At 46.7% G+C, this 17,339-nt stretch overlaps 1 protein-coding gene across 1 annotated transcript in view; it reads left to right on the top strand.

Moving 5' to 3' along the window:
* COL9A2 (collagen type IX alpha 2 chain) overlaps nucleotides 1-17,339 on the top strand; it is a 71,856-nt gene that overhangs the window by 24,446 nt on the left and 30,071 nt on the right. Inside the window, exons 13-22 of the mRNA XM_081962656.1 lie at nucleotides 1,364-1,417; nucleotides 2,088-2,141; nucleotides 4,252-4,305; nucleotides 5,967-6,020; nucleotides 7,779-7,832; nucleotides 7,959-8,012; nucleotides 11,012-11,065; nucleotides 14,555-14,599; nucleotides 14,721-14,774; nucleotides 16,603-16,656. Coding sequence (XP_081818782.1) covers nucleotides 1,364-1,417; nucleotides 2,088-2,141; nucleotides 4,252-4,305; nucleotides 5,967-6,020; nucleotides 7,779-7,832; nucleotides 7,959-8,012; nucleotides 11,012-11,065; nucleotides 14,555-14,599; nucleotides 14,721-14,774; nucleotides 16,603-16,656 — 531 coding nt within the window. The remainder of the gene's footprint in view (nucleotides 1-1,363; nucleotides 1,418-2,087; nucleotides 2,142-4,251; nucleotides 4,306-5,966; nucleotides 6,021-7,778; nucleotides 7,833-7,958; nucleotides 8,013-11,011; nucleotides 11,066-14,554; nucleotides 14,600-14,720; nucleotides 14,775-16,602; nucleotides 16,657-17,339) is intronic.

Genomic DNA, 17,339 nt, shown 5'->3' with positions numbered 1-17,339 from the left:
TGTTCCACAACTTTGGCTAGTTTAAGATGTGTGGACTTCAATTCCCAGAATTCCCCAGCCATCAATTCTGGGAATTGAAATCCACAGATCTTAATCTGGCTGAGGTTGAGAATCACTAATAGAATAGAATAGAATAGAATAGAATAAGAATGGAATGGAATAGAATAGAATAGAATCAAATAGAATAGAATACAATTCTTTATTGGCCAAGTGTGATTGGACACACAAAGAATTTGTTTTTGGTGCAGATGCTCTCAGTGTACATAAAAATACAAGATCCATTCGTCAAGAATCATAAGGTACAACACTTAATGATAGTCATGGGGTACAAATAAGCAATCAGGAAACAATATCAATATAAATCATAAGGATACAAGCAACAAAGTTGCAGTCCTGCAATCATAAGTGGGAGGAGATGGGTGATAGGAACGATGAGAGGACTAATAGTAATATAAGACTTAGTGCATTGTTTGAGAGAGTTGAGGGAATTATTTGTTTAGTAGAGTGATGGTGTTTGGGAAAAACTGTTCTTGTGTCTAGGTGTGCAGTGCTCTATAGCGTCGTTTTGGGGGGAGGAGTTGAAACAATTTATGTCCAGGATGCGAGGGGTCTGTAAATATTTTCACAGCCCTCTTTTTGACTCTTGCACTATACAGGTCCTCAGTGGAAGGCAGGTTGGCAGTAATTGTTTTTTTCTGCAGTTCTGATTACCCTCTGAAGTCCGTGTCTGTCTTGTTGGCTTGCAGAAGCCAAACCAGACAGTTATGGAGGTGCAGATGACAGACTCAATAATTCCTCTGTAGAACTGAATCAGCAGCTCTTTGGGCAGTTTGAGCTTTCTGAGTCGGCACAGAAAGAACATTCTTTGTTGTGCTTTTTGATGACTTTTTTGATGTTAGGTGTCCATTTTAGGTCTTGGGATATGATAGAACCTAAGAATCTGAAGGTCTCTACTGTTGATATTGTGTTGTCTAGTATTGTAAGAGGTGGTAGTATGGGAGGGTTTCTCCTAAAGTCTACCATGTATGTAGCCAACCCTGCCTGCCTGTTAAACTTTTGGGGTATGGTATATGTTAGCCTTCCTTAAACTGGTGCCTTCTGGGTACAAGAGCACCTGGCACCCCCAAATTCATTACCAACAGTACCTCTGGCTCCATTTGACTGATAATTTAGAAGTGGTATAATTCTGACAATGTGTAGGGCACCAGGAAGATTTTCCCAACCTGGAAACCTAAATTGGTGTGATTGTAGTTGACAGTTTACACAAGCAGTCAGTCTGATTTCTAATTCTCTTGATGTAAAGCTCATCTCTAGATGTTTGTCCTTTCTACAGTTTTGATACTCGTCTCTTTTTATTTCCTAGGGTCCAAGGGGTGACGTGGGCCTTTCTGGAGAACAAGGCATTCAGGGTCCCCCTGTAATGTATTTCATTATTTCTACTTCTTAATCTCATTCCCTTTGCTCCAGAGATTTTTATTACTCTTGTGCCACAGACACCCCTGTAGCCTTATTCCCTTTTTTCAGTCTGTCTCCAGGGCTTGATAAGGAAAAACAAGAAATGGAACAAACTGGAGATGTATTATTTTACTCTAGGAGCCTGACAAGCAAGCATAATTATTCAACTTTCTGACAATTTCTAAGCTTCCATATCTGATCATCTAGTCAGGGTCATTATTTACAATAGAGGTCATCTCTCTACATAAGTAGGTACTGAGAGCTCATAAATCCAAGTAATATAATTTTTATTATACCATATATCAGTGTTTCTCAAGATTGGTAACTTTAAGGCATGGATTTCAACTGCAGAATTGCCCAGCCAGCCTGTTGATATTTTTTTGATGTTCCATCTCAAAATAGAGCAAACAGGGTCAAAGCAGGAGGGTCCTTTTATGGGAAGAAGTTTAGTGGGCGTCAGGATGGTGGTCATGACCAACCCATCAGAGCCCAATCCTTTTTTACGCGCATGGCACATTTTAAATATCCCTTCAAAGACCGCTTCTGGGCCGTGGATGATGATGGTTTGTGTGATACGGTCATCCCAGTTTGCAGATTATATAACCCAGGTTTGGTTTATCTTTCTTTCCCAGGGCCCAGAAGGTCCCAGGGGACATCCAGGAAAGGAAGGACCAAAAGGGGAGATGGTAAGTGAATTAAACACTAGGGATTTGGGGATTGATGTTACAATAATCCCACACCAGTACCATGCAAGTCCTGGTCCTTCTTTTGGCCTGAAAGTCATCTCGGTGACTGGTGGTGAAATTCAATTTTTTTTACTACTGGTTCTGTGGGGCGTGGCTTGGTAGGCGTGGTGTGGCTTGGTGGGCATGGCAGGGGAAGGATCCTGCAAAATCTCCATTCCCACCCCATTCTGGGGCCAGCCAGAGGTGGTATTTATCTGTTCTCTGAAATACTCAAAATTTTCCACTACCGGTTCTCCAGAACTGGTCAGAACCTGCTGGATTTCACCCCTGTCGGTGACTTTGGGCTTGTTGTTCTCTCCCAGCTCAACCTACCTCGTACATTGTTGTTGTGGGAAAAGTAGGAGGAGGAAAGAATATTAATAGCAATTGCACTTAGACTTATATACCGCTTCACAGTGCTTTTACAGCCCTTTCTAAGCCAGGGGTGTCCAAACTTGGGAACTTTAAGACTTGTGGACTTCAACTCCCAGAATTCCCCAGCTGGCTGGGGAATTCTGGGAGTTGAAGTCCACAAGTCTTAAAGTTCCCAAGTTTGGACACCCCTGTTCTAAGCGGTTACAGAGTCAGCCTCTTGCCCCCCAACAATCTGGCTCCTCAATTTACCGACCTCCAGAAGGTTGGAAAGCTGCGTCAACCTTGAGTTGGTGAGAATCGAACTCCCCGAACTGCTGGAAGTAGGCAGTCAGCAGAAGTAGCTTGCAGTACTGCACTCTAACCACTGCGCCACCAGAGATGTATGGAATAGAAGGCTCTGAGCCTTGTGTGTCTCAATAAGGCATGGTAAGACCCAATTCATCCATCCATCCATCCATCCATCCATCCATCCATCCATCCATCCATCTATCCATCACATTTCTACACCACCCAAGTGACTGGGCAGCTAACACTTAGCCAAGTCAAAAATAGAGTTAAAAGGTAGGGTTATGGTATTAAAATTTAAAATGATGGAGAGAACATCTTACAACATTAACCTTTTCCGGGATTGCCTAACACTCTTCGACCCCTGCGCCAATGGGCAGAGCCAGGGGGTGACACTCTTTCGGAAGGTCAGAAGAATAGAAGCCCACCTCACCTCTCTTGGTAAGGGAACAGTAACAGAGTTGGAAGGGACCTTGGCGATCATCTAGTCCAACCTCCTGGTCTCTCAGGAGAGCTATGCTATTTCTGATAAATGGCTGTCCAGTCTCTTCTTAAAAACCTCAGTGATGCGGCACCTACAACTTCTGAAGGCAATTTGTTCCACTGGTTAATTGTCCTCATTGTTAGGAATTTTCTCCTTAGTTCTAGGTTGTTTCTCTCTGTGCTTAGTTTCCACCCGTTGTTTCCTGTCCAGCCTACAGGCGATGGGATAAGAAGACAAATTACATGAATTGCAACAGTTGTGCTTTAACTGCATAACTGTGTTGGAATCTGGCAATGGTTTGCAAGAGGGAGGGCTCAAAGAGCTAATGATCCTCCCTAAAATCTGGCAAGGTTCCTACCTCTAAGCCAGCAGTCAGCAACCTTAAACACTCAAATAGCCATTTGGACCTGTTTCCCACAGAAAAGAAAACTCTGGGAGCCACAAAATCCTTCCCGTGCCTGACTATTTCCTGAGCGGCCTCAAAACTAGCATATGTAGTTGAATTAAACATTCTATTTTCTCCTGAAACTTTTCTTGGATTTATCCATGGTTGGCCTACCGGGGGTTGAAAAGCTCAATAAATTGTATGCCAGCAGGTGTCGCCCATTGGCGGTTGTGACGCATATTTTGAGCGACAGGGATGAGGGATGAAAGAGCCACATGTGGCTCCAGAGCCACAGGTTGCTGACCCCTGCTCTAGGCGAACAGCAATAAGGAACCTATGCTCCATTAGGCTAGTCTTGGTTCCTTGAGCCTGACATTAACAATGCTAGACTAAAGCAGACTTAGATAAAATTCTGAGAAGCTTTTAGGGAAGATCCCTTCTGGATGGATGAGTCGCTGAGGACCTGTCCGTCCTCCCGGTGTGGAACTGATATTCAGCAAGGAGAGGTTCCGCTTTTACTCTTGGTTTGTTTTCTTTTTTAGGGTTCTCAAGGTTACAAAGGCATGGCTGGGAGTATTGGAGCTGTTGGTCCCCGGGTAATTTCTTTCTCTTTTATATTCATTTCTAATTTCTTCCATTAATCACCCGGCCCCATGGGGCTAGTCATGCTCAGGGAAGAGAGCTGCCTCTCTGGTTTTCCTGGGCAAAATTCTTTGGATGAGGAGGAAAAAAATAGCAAGATGTGACATTTCCCTGGAAAGAAATGGGGTTCATGTACTTTCCCCTGTGTTCTGCCTGGCTTGCCGTAAGGTTGACTGCCAGGAAGAATTTCTTAGGTGGATTCACACGGGATGCTAAAGGTGATTTTGGTCATTTGTTCAAACCTGTGATCCTTGGAAGAGGAAAGAAAAGGCAGAAAGACAAAGAAAGAAAGAGAAAAGAAAGAAAGAAAGGAAAGAAAGAAGGAAGGAAGGAAAGAGAAAAGAAAGAAAGAATGAAAGAAAAATAAAGTAACGAAAGAAAAGTTTCCTATCTATTTTGAAAAGGGAGGCGAATGGAGGGAGGAAGAGTGGAGGAAGGAAGGAAGGAGAGAGAAGGAAGGAAGGAAGGAAGGAAGGAGAGGGAAGGAGGGAGGAGAGAGGGAGGGAGGAAGGAGGATCATGAATGGAAGAAGGAAGGAAGGAAGGAAGGAAGGGAAGGAAGGAGAGGGAAGGCAGGAAGGAGAGGGAAAGAAGGAGAGCGGGAGGAAGAAGAGAGGGAAGGAAGGAGAGGGAAGGCAGGAAGGAGAGGGAAAGAAGGAGAGGGGGAGGAAGAAGAGAGGGAGGGAGGAGAGGGAGGAAGGAAGGAGGAACATGAATGGAAGAAGGAAGGAAAGAAAGGAAGGAAGGAGAGGGGGAGGAAGAAGAGAGGGAGGGCGGAGAGGGAGGAAGGGAGGAGGAACATGAATGGAAGAAGGAAGGAAGGAGAGGGAAGGAAGGAGAGGGGGGAGGAAGAAGAGAGGGAGGGTGGAAGGAAGGAGGAACATGAATGGAAGAAGGAATGAAGGGAAGGAAGGAGAGGGAAGGAAGGAGAGGAGGGAGGGGGAGGAAGAAGAGAGGGAGGGAGGAGAGGGGAGGAAGGAAGGAAGGAGGAACATAAATGGAAGAAGGAAGGAAGGCAGAAAAGGAAGGAGAGGGAGGGAGGGAGGAAGGAATCCTTTCACGATGGCATTTTGAATTTGGGGGCGATTCTGATCCCAAGAATTTCCATCCTAAAAACCCTTCAATACCCACAATAAAACCTGACGATCAACATTCATGACATCCTATAGTTGTGACTCTTAGAGAATATTGGATGCTTAAGCAATTTTAAGATGAAGGTAAGATTGGAGCAATGGATTTCTTGATCTGCAGCTCTCAAGGTTATAGCTCCCGAAATTAACTGGCCCTTTCTCCAATGCTACTCATGCCTTAGCTATACATTTCCTCACACGTTCAGGATTTAAGAGTAATGAGGCTCCTGATTGCTCCCATTTTTCCCTCACCTGGCAGCTTTTTCAGATGCGCTGGGATTATTCAGTGGAGGCCCCAGGAACCCCAGTTCCTGCATTACAAGAAGCCCCAAAGAACGCACCTGTGCTTAACTGGTGTGTTATGCAAAAGTAGCCACTGGTTTGCAATTAGCCCATGAATAGGCATACAGTCAAGATGGATTTGCTCAGGCTAATCCTGTTGCATAAGCACTTTTACTCATTGCTTTCTCTGTAAACATGATTTAGGGTGAAGATGGTCCCAGGGGACCCCCAGGACATGTTGGAGAGAAGGGAGAAATTGTGAGTATTCCCCCCCCCCCCGGGAAGCATTGCATTAAATCTTTGAAAAGAGGAGCGCCGTAGCAAAAGGACTAATGGCAACTCTTGAGTTGACCCAAAATGGAGTGACACAGACTGAGGGGAGGGAAGGGACAGGGGTAAAGTTCAGAAGAAAAATAAACAAAGCAAAGGCTTGACTGCAAACAAATCTTGCCCAATGAAGCTACTAATAAATCACTGGTTTTTGTATTAAAACATTGGCTCGATTATTATGAATCAATTACGGCAGCGTTAGGAAACTTGACAGGGAGCTTATGACCAGGTTCCAAAGTTCTGATGCTCCACATTCACATGACCAAAATTTGGGCTCTTAGCAACATGGGCTGCTGTGGGACCGTTTATAATGTCGAAAAGTCTTGAGGCTGCATTTTGGGACCGTTTAAGAAAAAAACGGCACTTTTCAATTTTTGGCAAAACTGTTCCTATGCACAAGTAAGCAAACCATTGGTTCGCTTAATGACCACTGTGTTCACTTAACAACCACAGTGGCTGCTTTATGACTATTGCACTTGTTTAACCACCAACTGCAAAAATGCTCATCAAGTCAGGTTATTCATGTGGTAACCGTTATGTCAAGGACGACCTGTGTATATTTAATGCATTTGTTCCTTTTCCATTCCTGGGAGAGAACTGAATAACTCCCACCACTTGGTGGATTAATATGTGTGGGCATTAGATACGCAAATTCTACTTCCTCCTCCTTTCAAGGAAGTTGCAGAAGTTCCTTGAAAGGAGGAGGAAGTAAAATTGGTGCATCTCATTGTTGTTGTTAGTTGCAAAGTCATGTCTGACCCATTGCGACCAAATGGACAACGTTCCTCCAGGCCTTCCTGTCCTCTACCATCCTCTGGAGTCCATTTAAGCTCACGCTGACTGCTTTGGTGACTCCATCCAGCCACATCATTCTCTGTTGTCCCATTCTTCTTTTGTCCTCAATCTTTCCTAGCATGAGGCTCTTCTCCAGGGAGTCCTTCTTCCTTTTCATTAGGTGGCCAAAGTACTTGAGTTTCCTCTTCAGGATCTGGCCTTCTAAAGAGCAGTCAGGGTTCATCTCCTCTAGGACTGACCGGTTGGATGGCCTTGCAGTCCAAGGGACTCGCAGGAGTCTTCTCCAGCACCAGAGTTCAAAGGCCTCCATTCTTTGGCCCTCAGCCTTTCTTATGGTCCAACCTTCACAGCCATCCATTGCAACTGGGGAAGCCATAGCCTTGACTATATGCACTGCATCTAATACCCACACATATTAATCCACCAAATCCATCAGCTTTATTTATTTCAACAAGTAATTCCAAAAATAAATGGAGAAAAGTTTTTCTTGCAGAAAAGTATTTTTTGAATACTTGGTGACGCTTGGTTCAGGTGATTTCCTGGACTTAGTACTTCTCATGTGCTTGTCGGTGCTTGTCAATGGCATAGGGCAGGGGTGTCCAAACTTGGGAACTTTAAGACTTGTGGACTTCAACTCCCAGAATTCCCCAGCCAGCCATGGCTGGCTGGGGAATTCTGGGAGTTGAAGTCCACAAGTCTTAAAGTTCCCAAGTTTGGACACCCCTGGCATAGGGTTTCCTGCTTGAACAGGAGGTTGGAGGAGAAGACCGCTAAGGTCCCTTCCAATCTGTTATTCTGTTATTCATGACAGTATATTGGTATGTTCCGCTATTCATAATGGTGTGTTGGTATGTATCCCAATAACAGAGCCTTTGCTTTCTTCTCTTTGAGGGTCCTCGTGGATTCAGTGGTGCTCAGGGCGAAACGGGCCCCAAAGGAACACGGGTGAGGACTCCGGTACTTTTCTTTCCAGCCCAGCGAGATTTTGGAAATAATCACCTAGGGAAGCTGGCTTTATTTTTCCATTAGAGCTCAGAAATAATGCCTCACTCTTCCCTCCCCCCTTTCTAGGGTCTTCCTGGGATTGATGGCAAAGATGGATTTCCTGGCATTCCTGGAGCGAAGGTAAGAAGGTGCCCTCAGGAAGCACAACATTTGGCTATTCATGATTGATCTCAGAAAGGGAGCAGGGTCAACAGCAGCACATCTGGATGGAGAACCGCCATGACCATTATTATTTATTTCTTAGATTTTTAAACCGCCCCCTCTCCCAAAAAGGGACTCGGGGCGGACCATGTTGGTACGGGTGCTGTCTTGACTTTTTTGACAAGCCCTTCCATCAGCCCATCTTCACCTAGGCTAGGGCAGGGTTGGTGAACTTTTTCGGCACCGAGTGCTGAAACAGGAGCGTGCACGCACACATGTGCCAGAAACCGGAAGAGCAACTGCTCAATGTGCATGCACATACCGGAAAGATGATCTTTTGGGTTCCGGCATGCGCATGCGCACCTGCCGCTTGGCCTTTCGGTTTTTGGTACACATGCCCGCAAGAAGACCAGCTAGCTGTTGCGCCTGCCCCTGCCAGAAAGCGGAAGATAATCTTCCTGGTGCACGCATGCACGTTAGGAGACCGTTCTTCCGGGTTTTGGCGCTCCCACACGCATGAAGACCAGCTGGCCGGCATGACACAATCCAGAATAGCAATGGGCGACGGCTCACGTGCCTGGAGAGATAGCTCTGTGTGCCACTTCCAGCATACGTGCCATAGGTTCGCCGTCACGGGCCTAGGGCAAAATATATCCAGAGATGAAATGAGGGAAATCGTGTTTTTTTAGGGCCACCAGAACTGGGGCTGCAAGCTTAGAGTCTGAACAGGTTTTCTTGAGTTCCCCTGAGCAGGGAAGCCATTCCTTGACCTGGGAAACACAAAGGTTCTCCCACTTTACCTCCCTGGAGATGGAGAAGTCATTCTCTGGTCGAGTTTGATACCTGATGACTTCAGTGTAGTGGTGGGTTCCAGATCCCATTGCAACCGGTACGGTGCAACAGGGCCTGGCGGCCACTACATCAGCGCGCACAGCGCATACACGCATACACCGCACGCATGCGTCCTTACTTCCTGCGACACTCTGCAATGCCTCCGTGACGCTCCAGCTGCTCGGCAGAGCGTTGCACAGGTGCCATATCCTCTGTGCCCATGTGCGGAAGCGCCCAAGAGCTCAAATACAGGTAAGGATGGCAGGTGGGCGGATGGGCTCTCCGGAGCACCGTACCAGAATGGTACCCGGTGCTCCCGGCAAGCACCAGTATGCCCGTATTGGTACGCCCATACCGGGGCGTACCGCCTGCAACCCACCACTGCTTCAGGGAGATGGTCAACTATGATGTTTTCTTGGAAATGATCCTGAAGTGGGTTGACATACCATTCTCCTAAGATCAGTGGTGAGATTCACATTTTTTTACTACCAGATCTGTGGATGTGCCTTGGTGGGTGTGGCTTGGTGGGCATGGCAGGGAAGGATACTGCAAAATCCCCATTTTCTCCTGATCAGCTGGGATTTGGGAGGCAGAGAATAGATGGGGCGGGGACAGCCAGAGGTTGTATTTGCCAGTTCTCCGAACTACCCAAACTTTCCGCTATCGGTTCTCCAGAACTGGTCAGAACCTGCTGAAGACCACCTCTGCCTAAGATGCTTTACAACTTCCCATTATACTCCTGTAATCCTCCAGAAGTGTGACACTACTAAGCTTTCTGAAATCAACCAGGAATAGCCAGATGTTGCCACGACTGTGACATGTTTTAGATGTCTTAAGACTTACAAGGCAATGTAACTCCTAATTATGGAACTAACGTAACCATAACCTTATTAAAATTAATATTTTAATGCGATTGTTAGTGGGGTTGAATACTGTAGATGGCAAGAGAGGATGAGGAGATAAAAGAAACATAATTCTAAGCCAACATTTGTCCCAGGGTGCAGTTTCTCCTTTTCGCACGGTCAACATTTCAATTAACACCTTGGCTGATGAGGCTGGTGGATTGTTTATTGATCTGGAGAGGAGATATGTTTGGTGGATTAGATTATCCCTTAGACGCTAGAAATGGAATTTGATTCAAAACCGTGTTGATAGATGAACGGAATGGTCTATAAAGCACAGAATGAAGTAATGCACTTAGGAAACAGAACTCAAATGTATAGGTGGTAGGAAAAAAACACTTGGAATCATGGTTGATAACAAACTGGATTTGAGCCAGCAAATTGAGAAAAACAAGAGAGGAGGGGGTCAAGCTATTTTGCAAAGCACCTGAAGGCCAGACAAGGAATAATGGATGGAAACTGAACAAGGAGAGATTCAACCTGAAAATAAGGAGGAATTTTCTAACAGTGAGTACAATCAACCCATGGAAGTTGCCTTCGGAAGTTGTGGGAGCTTCATCACTTGAGACTTTCAAGAAGAGATTGGACTGCCATTTGTCAGAAATGGTGTAGGGTCTCCTGCTTGAGAGGACTAGATAACCTATAAGGTCCCTTCCAGCTCTGTTAATCTGTTAAGATGTGCTGTCCCACTCACTCACACATACATGTAAGTGTGGTTTAGAGAGAGTTCATTGATGTTCCCCAGCAGTTCCCTTCGCCCAGCCTCAGAACTGTCCCGAATAAATCCAGCCACAAGCAGGCCAAGGTTAGTCCACAAGGCGATGGCCAATAGTCCATAAAACGATGGAAAGTTGCTCCAACAAATAAGTCCACCAAACAAACTTAAATCCACCAGGCCAAACTGAAATACACCCACAAGAGCTCTTTTGGACAAAGGGCCACCGGTGATCCGGAATTCACCACTGCCCCCCCCCCTTCTCTCATTATGACAACATTGGGAGTTGACAATGACGTGACCCTGGGACACTGCAATCATCACAAATATGAATCAGTTGCCAAGGGTCCGGATTTTGATCATGTGACGTGGGAATGCTGCACCGGTCGTCGGTGTGAAAAATAAGTCACTTTGCAGTGCCTTTGTCACTTTGAATGGCCATTAAATGAGTAAGTAGGAAACTACCTGTATTTGCCGTTCTCTTTGCATCTTTCCTAATTTCCTTATTCTTTCTCTTTTTGGTCATATAGGGAAGTGTGGGTCAACCAGGCCTTCCAGGGCCTTTGGGACACAGAGGAGTGGCCGTAAGTATTGTGTTGTTCCAAAGCAGAACAAATTAGGTCCCATCATCACCCAAAACTAAACTTGCATTCTGCCAATGTTTAGAATTGAACACCTGCTGCTTGATTTTCCTCCAAGCCACAAAATAAATCCCAGCCCAAACTCCCAACAACCCTGGAAGCCTCCTTTGAAAGGAAATCACCAGGTTTTTGTTTAAAAACGGCAGGCTGGTACCTGCCCAAATCGTAATTGCCGTCAATTGGAAATCAAATGGAAAATTATGTATTGTGGACAGGTTCAGGAAACCTTTTGCCAAAAGTGAAAAGGACAGGGATTGCTACAGAAATGGGTTCCTTCCAACAGAACAAGAGAGGCCCTTGTGTTCAGAGAAATAATTGCGTCTGTAATTGTTGCTGAATTTCAAAACATCGCCTATTTCCCCAGGCTGGCCGAGCTTCTAAAATGATGCCAGGGCATTATGAGAGGGAAGTTGGTGGAGTAATTAAAGACACCGGACTAGGTGGCTCGGTGGCTAAGACACTGAGAATGTCGATCAGAAAGGTCAGCAGTTTGGCGGTCCGAATCCCTAGTACAGGTCTCCTGCGTGAGCAGGGGGTTGGACTAGATGACCCCCAAGCCCCCTTCCAACTCTGTTACTGTTAAGACACTGGAATAAAAAAATTCCTTTTGTCTTAGACATGGAAAACATGCAGATGACCTTCAGTCAGTTCCTCTCTCTCACACCCTTGGAAGAGAAAAAGACTTTCTGAAAACGTTGCCAAGAAAACTACAGGATTTTGTTCCTGTACACCAGTGTTACTCAACTTTGGCCACTTGAAGATGTCCAGACTTCAACTCCCAGAATTCCCCAGCCAGCTGGGAATTCTGGGAGTTGAAGTCCAGACATCTTCAAGTGGCCAAGGTTGAGAAACACTGCTGTAGACCAAGGATATCCTACCTTGGCAACTTTAAGACTTAGGAACTTCAACTTCCAGGATTCCCCAGATAGCCAGGGGAAAATCTGGGACTTGAAGCCCATAAGTCTTTAAGTTGCCATGGGTGGACACTCTCGCAGTGTAGACACCAGAAGTCAAGATTGACTTGAAGGCAAGGATAGCCAGTTTGCGGTAGTGATGGTGATCCTGGACTAGAAACCAGGAGACCATGAGGTCTTCTCCTGCCTTGGGCACAAAGCCACTTGGGTGGCTTCATGCCCATCTCTCTCTCTCAGTCCTAAGAAGGAAATAATGGCAAACCGCTTTGAATTCCATACCCTACAATGAGCATCTCGGCATTTGCGGAGCGGCAGAGGTAGAAGGCCTGGCTCACATCCTATTTGATTGTTGCTTGTATAAGGGGGGCAGGAGGCAGGGAACTTGGTCCATATACCAAACGGAGGACCCATTGGGATCCCCATATCAAAACAACTTCCCTTATGTGCAGCCAGAACCGGAAAATAACATTTAACACAGCAAAGTCCTTAAACAAAATGGCTCGGTTGAGATCTGCATACGTGGGACTGATTGGGGTACATTGTAAGGGTGACACCGAAATACAATTTTATGTCATTTTATTCTAATTAACATATTTATGCATTAAATTATATTGCATCTTATCCTATAATTATTGTATTTTACCTTACTCTTATTTTATATTGTTTGTATAAGATTTTATTGCTGATTAGCCTATAACCGGGATGGCGAACCTAAGGCAGGCATGCCACAGGGGGCACACGGAGCCATTTGTCAGCTGCGCTGGCCACCTGTGTTCACCCTTTTTTAAAGCCATTTTTCACCCTCCACAGGCTCCAGAGGCTTTATAGCAGCCTGGGGAGGGCGAAAAGAGCCTCCCCTCCCTGGAAGCTCTCCGGAGGCTTCAGGAGCTTCCCTCAAACCTCCGGAGCACAAAAAAATGGCCCTATGGGCAAACCAGAAGTTCGGGAAGTCACTTCCGGTTTGCTCGTAGATTCGGTTTAAGCCCTCCGGAGGCTTCAGGGACCTTTAGGAGGCTTTCCTGAAGCCTCCGGATGGCTTAAACTGGCCCTACGAGCAAACCAGAAGGTCCCTGAAGCCTCCAGAGGGCCTCCGGGGGGGGGGCTTTTTTCACCCTCCCCAGGCTCCTTTAAAGCCTCTGGAGCCTGGGGGGGAGGGAAGCATGCAAAAATGGGGGGAGGTTGTTAGATAGGGCAATGAGAAGGCAGACTCAGGTTTAACGCAACAACAGCTCTTTATTCAACAGTCAAGTATGTACAATCCAGCGACTGTTAGGTCTGACAGCTCTCCTTTTATAGGGAGCTGTCAGACCTCTCAACCAATCAGATTGAACCTGTGTTCCCGCCTAAACAGAGGACTGGAGTGAAAACCACAGCAGTCTGTGTAGATATCTAACAGAGGTCACGCCTCTTATGCGCGCATGCGCACTGGGGGGGGGGTCGCGTGTTGCATTATGGGTGCGGCACGCTTGCGCACGACCCCCCTGCGTTCCCCTCACTTATGGTCCGCGAGCCAAAAAAGGTTTGCCATTGCTGGCCTGTAGGCTAATCAATAAAGACAGAGGCGTAGATCCACTTTGAAACTCTTGCCAAGAAAACTTCAGGGACTTGTCCTGGTCGCTCCCAGGAATCAAGTCTGGCTTGAAGTGAGCTTCCCATCTAATGCCATTTTGCAACAGTGCCCCACTCTCAAAGAAGCTGACAATTGGCTTCTCTGCAACCAGATCATTGAAGGAATCATCCTATAGCAGTGGTGCTGAACCTTTTAGACACGGAGTGCCCAAACATCGCCCGCACACATGCCCAAACTGAAAGGTGTGTGCACTTACGAATGCACGCATGCACCAACGTGCACACGTGTGGATAGGGGCACACACATGCGTGGGTATGCGCATATGTGCAACAGAGACCCAAAGACCAGCTGGCCGGCAGTAGGCAGGGCATCCCAACACTGGGAGCTGGGGAAGAGGTGAGATCTTTTTCTTTCGTGCAGGGAAACAGAAGCTCCCGAAAGAATTGCCATGGGGATCTGACCTGGGGTGATGGCGCATATGCCAGCAGAGAGGGCTCTGCGCGCCACCTTTGGCACCTGTGCCATAGGTTCGCATCACGGTCCTATAGGTAGGCTTGGTGCAGACCAAATAAATTGGATTTTTCTAAATTACGGAAGGACATAATTAAGCAGTTTTCTAGTATTTGAGTGGTTGCCCTCCTCACAGAGGAGGGGGTCAATTTATTTCCAAAAGCACCAGAGGTCAGGAAAAGAAACAATGGTTGGAAACTAATCAAGGAGAGAAGCAACCTGGAATTAAGGAGAAACTTCCTAACAGTGAGGACAATTAACCAATGGAAGAGCTGGCTTCTAGAAAGTGTAGGAGCTCCATCACTGGAGGTTTTACTAAACAGTCACTTATCTGAAGTGGTACAGGGTCTCCTGCTTGAGCAGGGGGCTGGACTAGAAGACCTCCAAGGTCCCTTCCAGCTCCATTCTAATTCTGATATATTCTTGTCTCCCCCAAAGGGTTTGCCAGGCACTCCTGGGAGCAAAGGTGGACCTGGAGAGAAGGTAGGAACTTCAGCCTCTTCCTCTTCTTGTCACTTGAATTATAAGCTCGTTTTACCTCCTCCAAGCACTTCTGATGAATTGGGAATGGATTGCATGCATTTTCTTCTTCATGTCTTCCTAGGGCGAACCAGGGACCCGTGGCCCGTCCGGCTTACCTGGGCCATCTGGGAAAATTGTAAGTAAAAGAGGGTTTCCATCTCTCTTCTCTCCATCTCAGTTTGGAGAGCATTGGAAAAAAAAACACATGTTCTTTTCATCGCTTTTCTTGTTTCCTATATCTTCCCCTCCCCCCCCTTTTTTGTTTTGCATTATTCATCTTTTAAAAAAAAAACTCAAGATGATTCCCAAACCAATTCATTTCTATTTGGTTGCCCTTCCATCTCACTGTTGCAAGGTTTCAGCTCATGGTCATGGAAGCCAAGATTGTGTCTGTTGGTGCAGGGGTAGCTCAGAGGCCCCAGCAGAAGGAAACGTAGCCCCCCCCCCCCCCAAATCTCAGGCTTCCTGCCTTCTCAGAGGGCATCGCCGCCCACGTCTGCCGTAAAGCTTTGGGGAAGCCAGAGGGCTTTGGGGTTCTGGACCCCTGGAATGGATCAAAATCAGCGGTCGCCAATTGGTGGCCCGTGGACCACTGGTGGTCTGTGGGGAAATGTTGGTGGCCTGCAGAAAAATTATTTGCATTTTTAATATTGCACTAAATCAGGGGTCCTCAAACGACCTGGGCCAGATATGTGAAATGAGTGTTTGTGTTGCTGCAGAGTCTCCCACTTTGGGGTCTTTTTGTGCAGGTCGGAGAGGGGCAAAAATTCAAACTTGAGGTCTGCTTCAGCCTCCTGGTGGGGAGCTTTGGGCGAAGGCTGGAGGGAAGCGCTGCTGGTGGCGAAGAGCAGGAGGGCCTTGTTCTAGTGGGACTGCATCATGGCCTGGAATTGGCTGACCATCTCGGCCCGCTGAGCCTCTAGGCGTTGGAAAAAACAAACAAAAAACGGCCCGGGTTTTGTTTGCAAAAGACAGGGCATGCCTAGGCTTTGGGAGGTTTGTGGAATGCTCCTGGGGGGCAAAAACGAACAAATAATGGCCCCAGTGCCCAGGAGCACTTTGCAGGCCTCCCAAACCCTCTGCACCAGGCTTGCAGGTGGTACGCCCCGGTACGGGCATACCGGAGCCTGCCCGGAGCACCAGATACCATTCCGGTATGGTGCTCCGGAGGGCCCAACCGCTCGCTCGAGCTCCTTACCTGTCTTTTAAGGCTTCCACGCTTCTGCGCATGTGCATGGCATGTATCGTGCGCTCCGCTGAGCAACCGGAGCATCGCGGAGGCTCAAGGAAGCGGTAAGACGCATGCGCGCGCTGTGGATGCTGCCGGGCCGGTTCCAACTGTACCGGTTGGAACGGGATCCAGAATCCACCACTGCTCTGCACGTTCATTTTTGCAAAGGGGGAGGGGTTTTGGGAGGCCAAATGCTGTATTCAGTGTATAAGACGCACCCAGATTTTCGCCCTCTTTTTGCGGGGAAAAAGGTGCGTCTTAGAGTCCGAAAAATACGGCAGCTTCCTTTTCCAGTGGATTCTATACCCTCTTGGTGTCTCATTAAGAACTTCTACCCAGATCATTTAGCCTGAGCCAGCTAAATGTTTACTTTCCAAACACATCTTCATTTCATCTTTCTTGTCTATAAAGATTTATTCCCTGGGGAGAAAGTCCCAGGCTCCACCTGGTATTTGCTGGTTGTTTCAAATTCCGCCCCCCCCCCAATAATGGTTGTGATACCTGCACTTCCAGTCACTGCCAAAAGGGGGCAGCATTGCCCTATGAAATAATGCAAGCAAGCCAGCAAAGGCCACCAGCTGTGCTGAGCTGAACAAATCATATGTAAATAACTCTGACTTACTTTCATAGCACGCATGTTTTTTCTTTGATTCAGTATTTATTTCTGCTGCTGCAGGTTTTTCCAGCAAAATGCCACCTATTTCTTTCTTTTGTTCTTCATCACCTCTTTTAGGGGGAGCCCGGTCCACCAGGAGCAGTGGGTCTCCAAGGCATCTCTGGTGTGAAAGTGAGTCTGCAAAGAATTATAGGCTTACAATATTTACAGCTCTACTAGTTTAATATTCCAAAATTTCCCCTGAGAAGTGAAGACTTTCTTCCACCATGGGGTGGATTTCAGTTGTCCATTTAATTTTCCAAAAAAGTTTGATTTTTTTTTTTCTAAGACTTTTGTGAGGCGTTCCATTCACCTCCTCTTAAGATACAATGCTCTTTTTGGAAATCTTGATCTTCTATTCAGGCTGGAGTTACTGTGAGTTATAATGGTCCTTCAAGGATGGAGTAGCAACTTTTGGCCTCTCTCATCATGGCTCACGTTGGCTGGGGCTTCTGGAAGGTATAGTTCCACCCTTTTTGAGATCAACCCTGAGTGCTCTTGAGAAGGCCAGATCCTGAAGAGGAAACTCAACTACTTTGGCCACACTAATGAGAAGGAAGGACTCCCTAGAGAAGAGCCTCATGCTGGGAACAATGGAGGGCAAAAGAAGAAGGGGACGGCAGAGAAGGAGGCGGCTGGATGAAGTCACTAAAGCAGTCGGCGGAGGATGGTAGAGGACAGGAAGGCCTGGAGGAACATGGTCCATGGGGTCATGATGGGTCAGACACAACTTTGCAACAAACAACAACAACATATTTCTGAACCTTTGTTTTATGTGGAAAACTGAGAGTGAATGGCGAATTGGACCTCCTGAT

The sequence above is a fragment of the Natrix helvetica genome, assembly GCF_964273705.1.
Source record: "Natrix helvetica genome assembly, chromosome: 9".
Taxonomy (NCBI): Eukaryota; Metazoa; Chordata; class Lepidosauria; order Squamata; family Natricidae; genus Natrix; species Natrix helvetica.
This window is presented reverse-complemented; position numbering and strand designations above follow the sequence as displayed.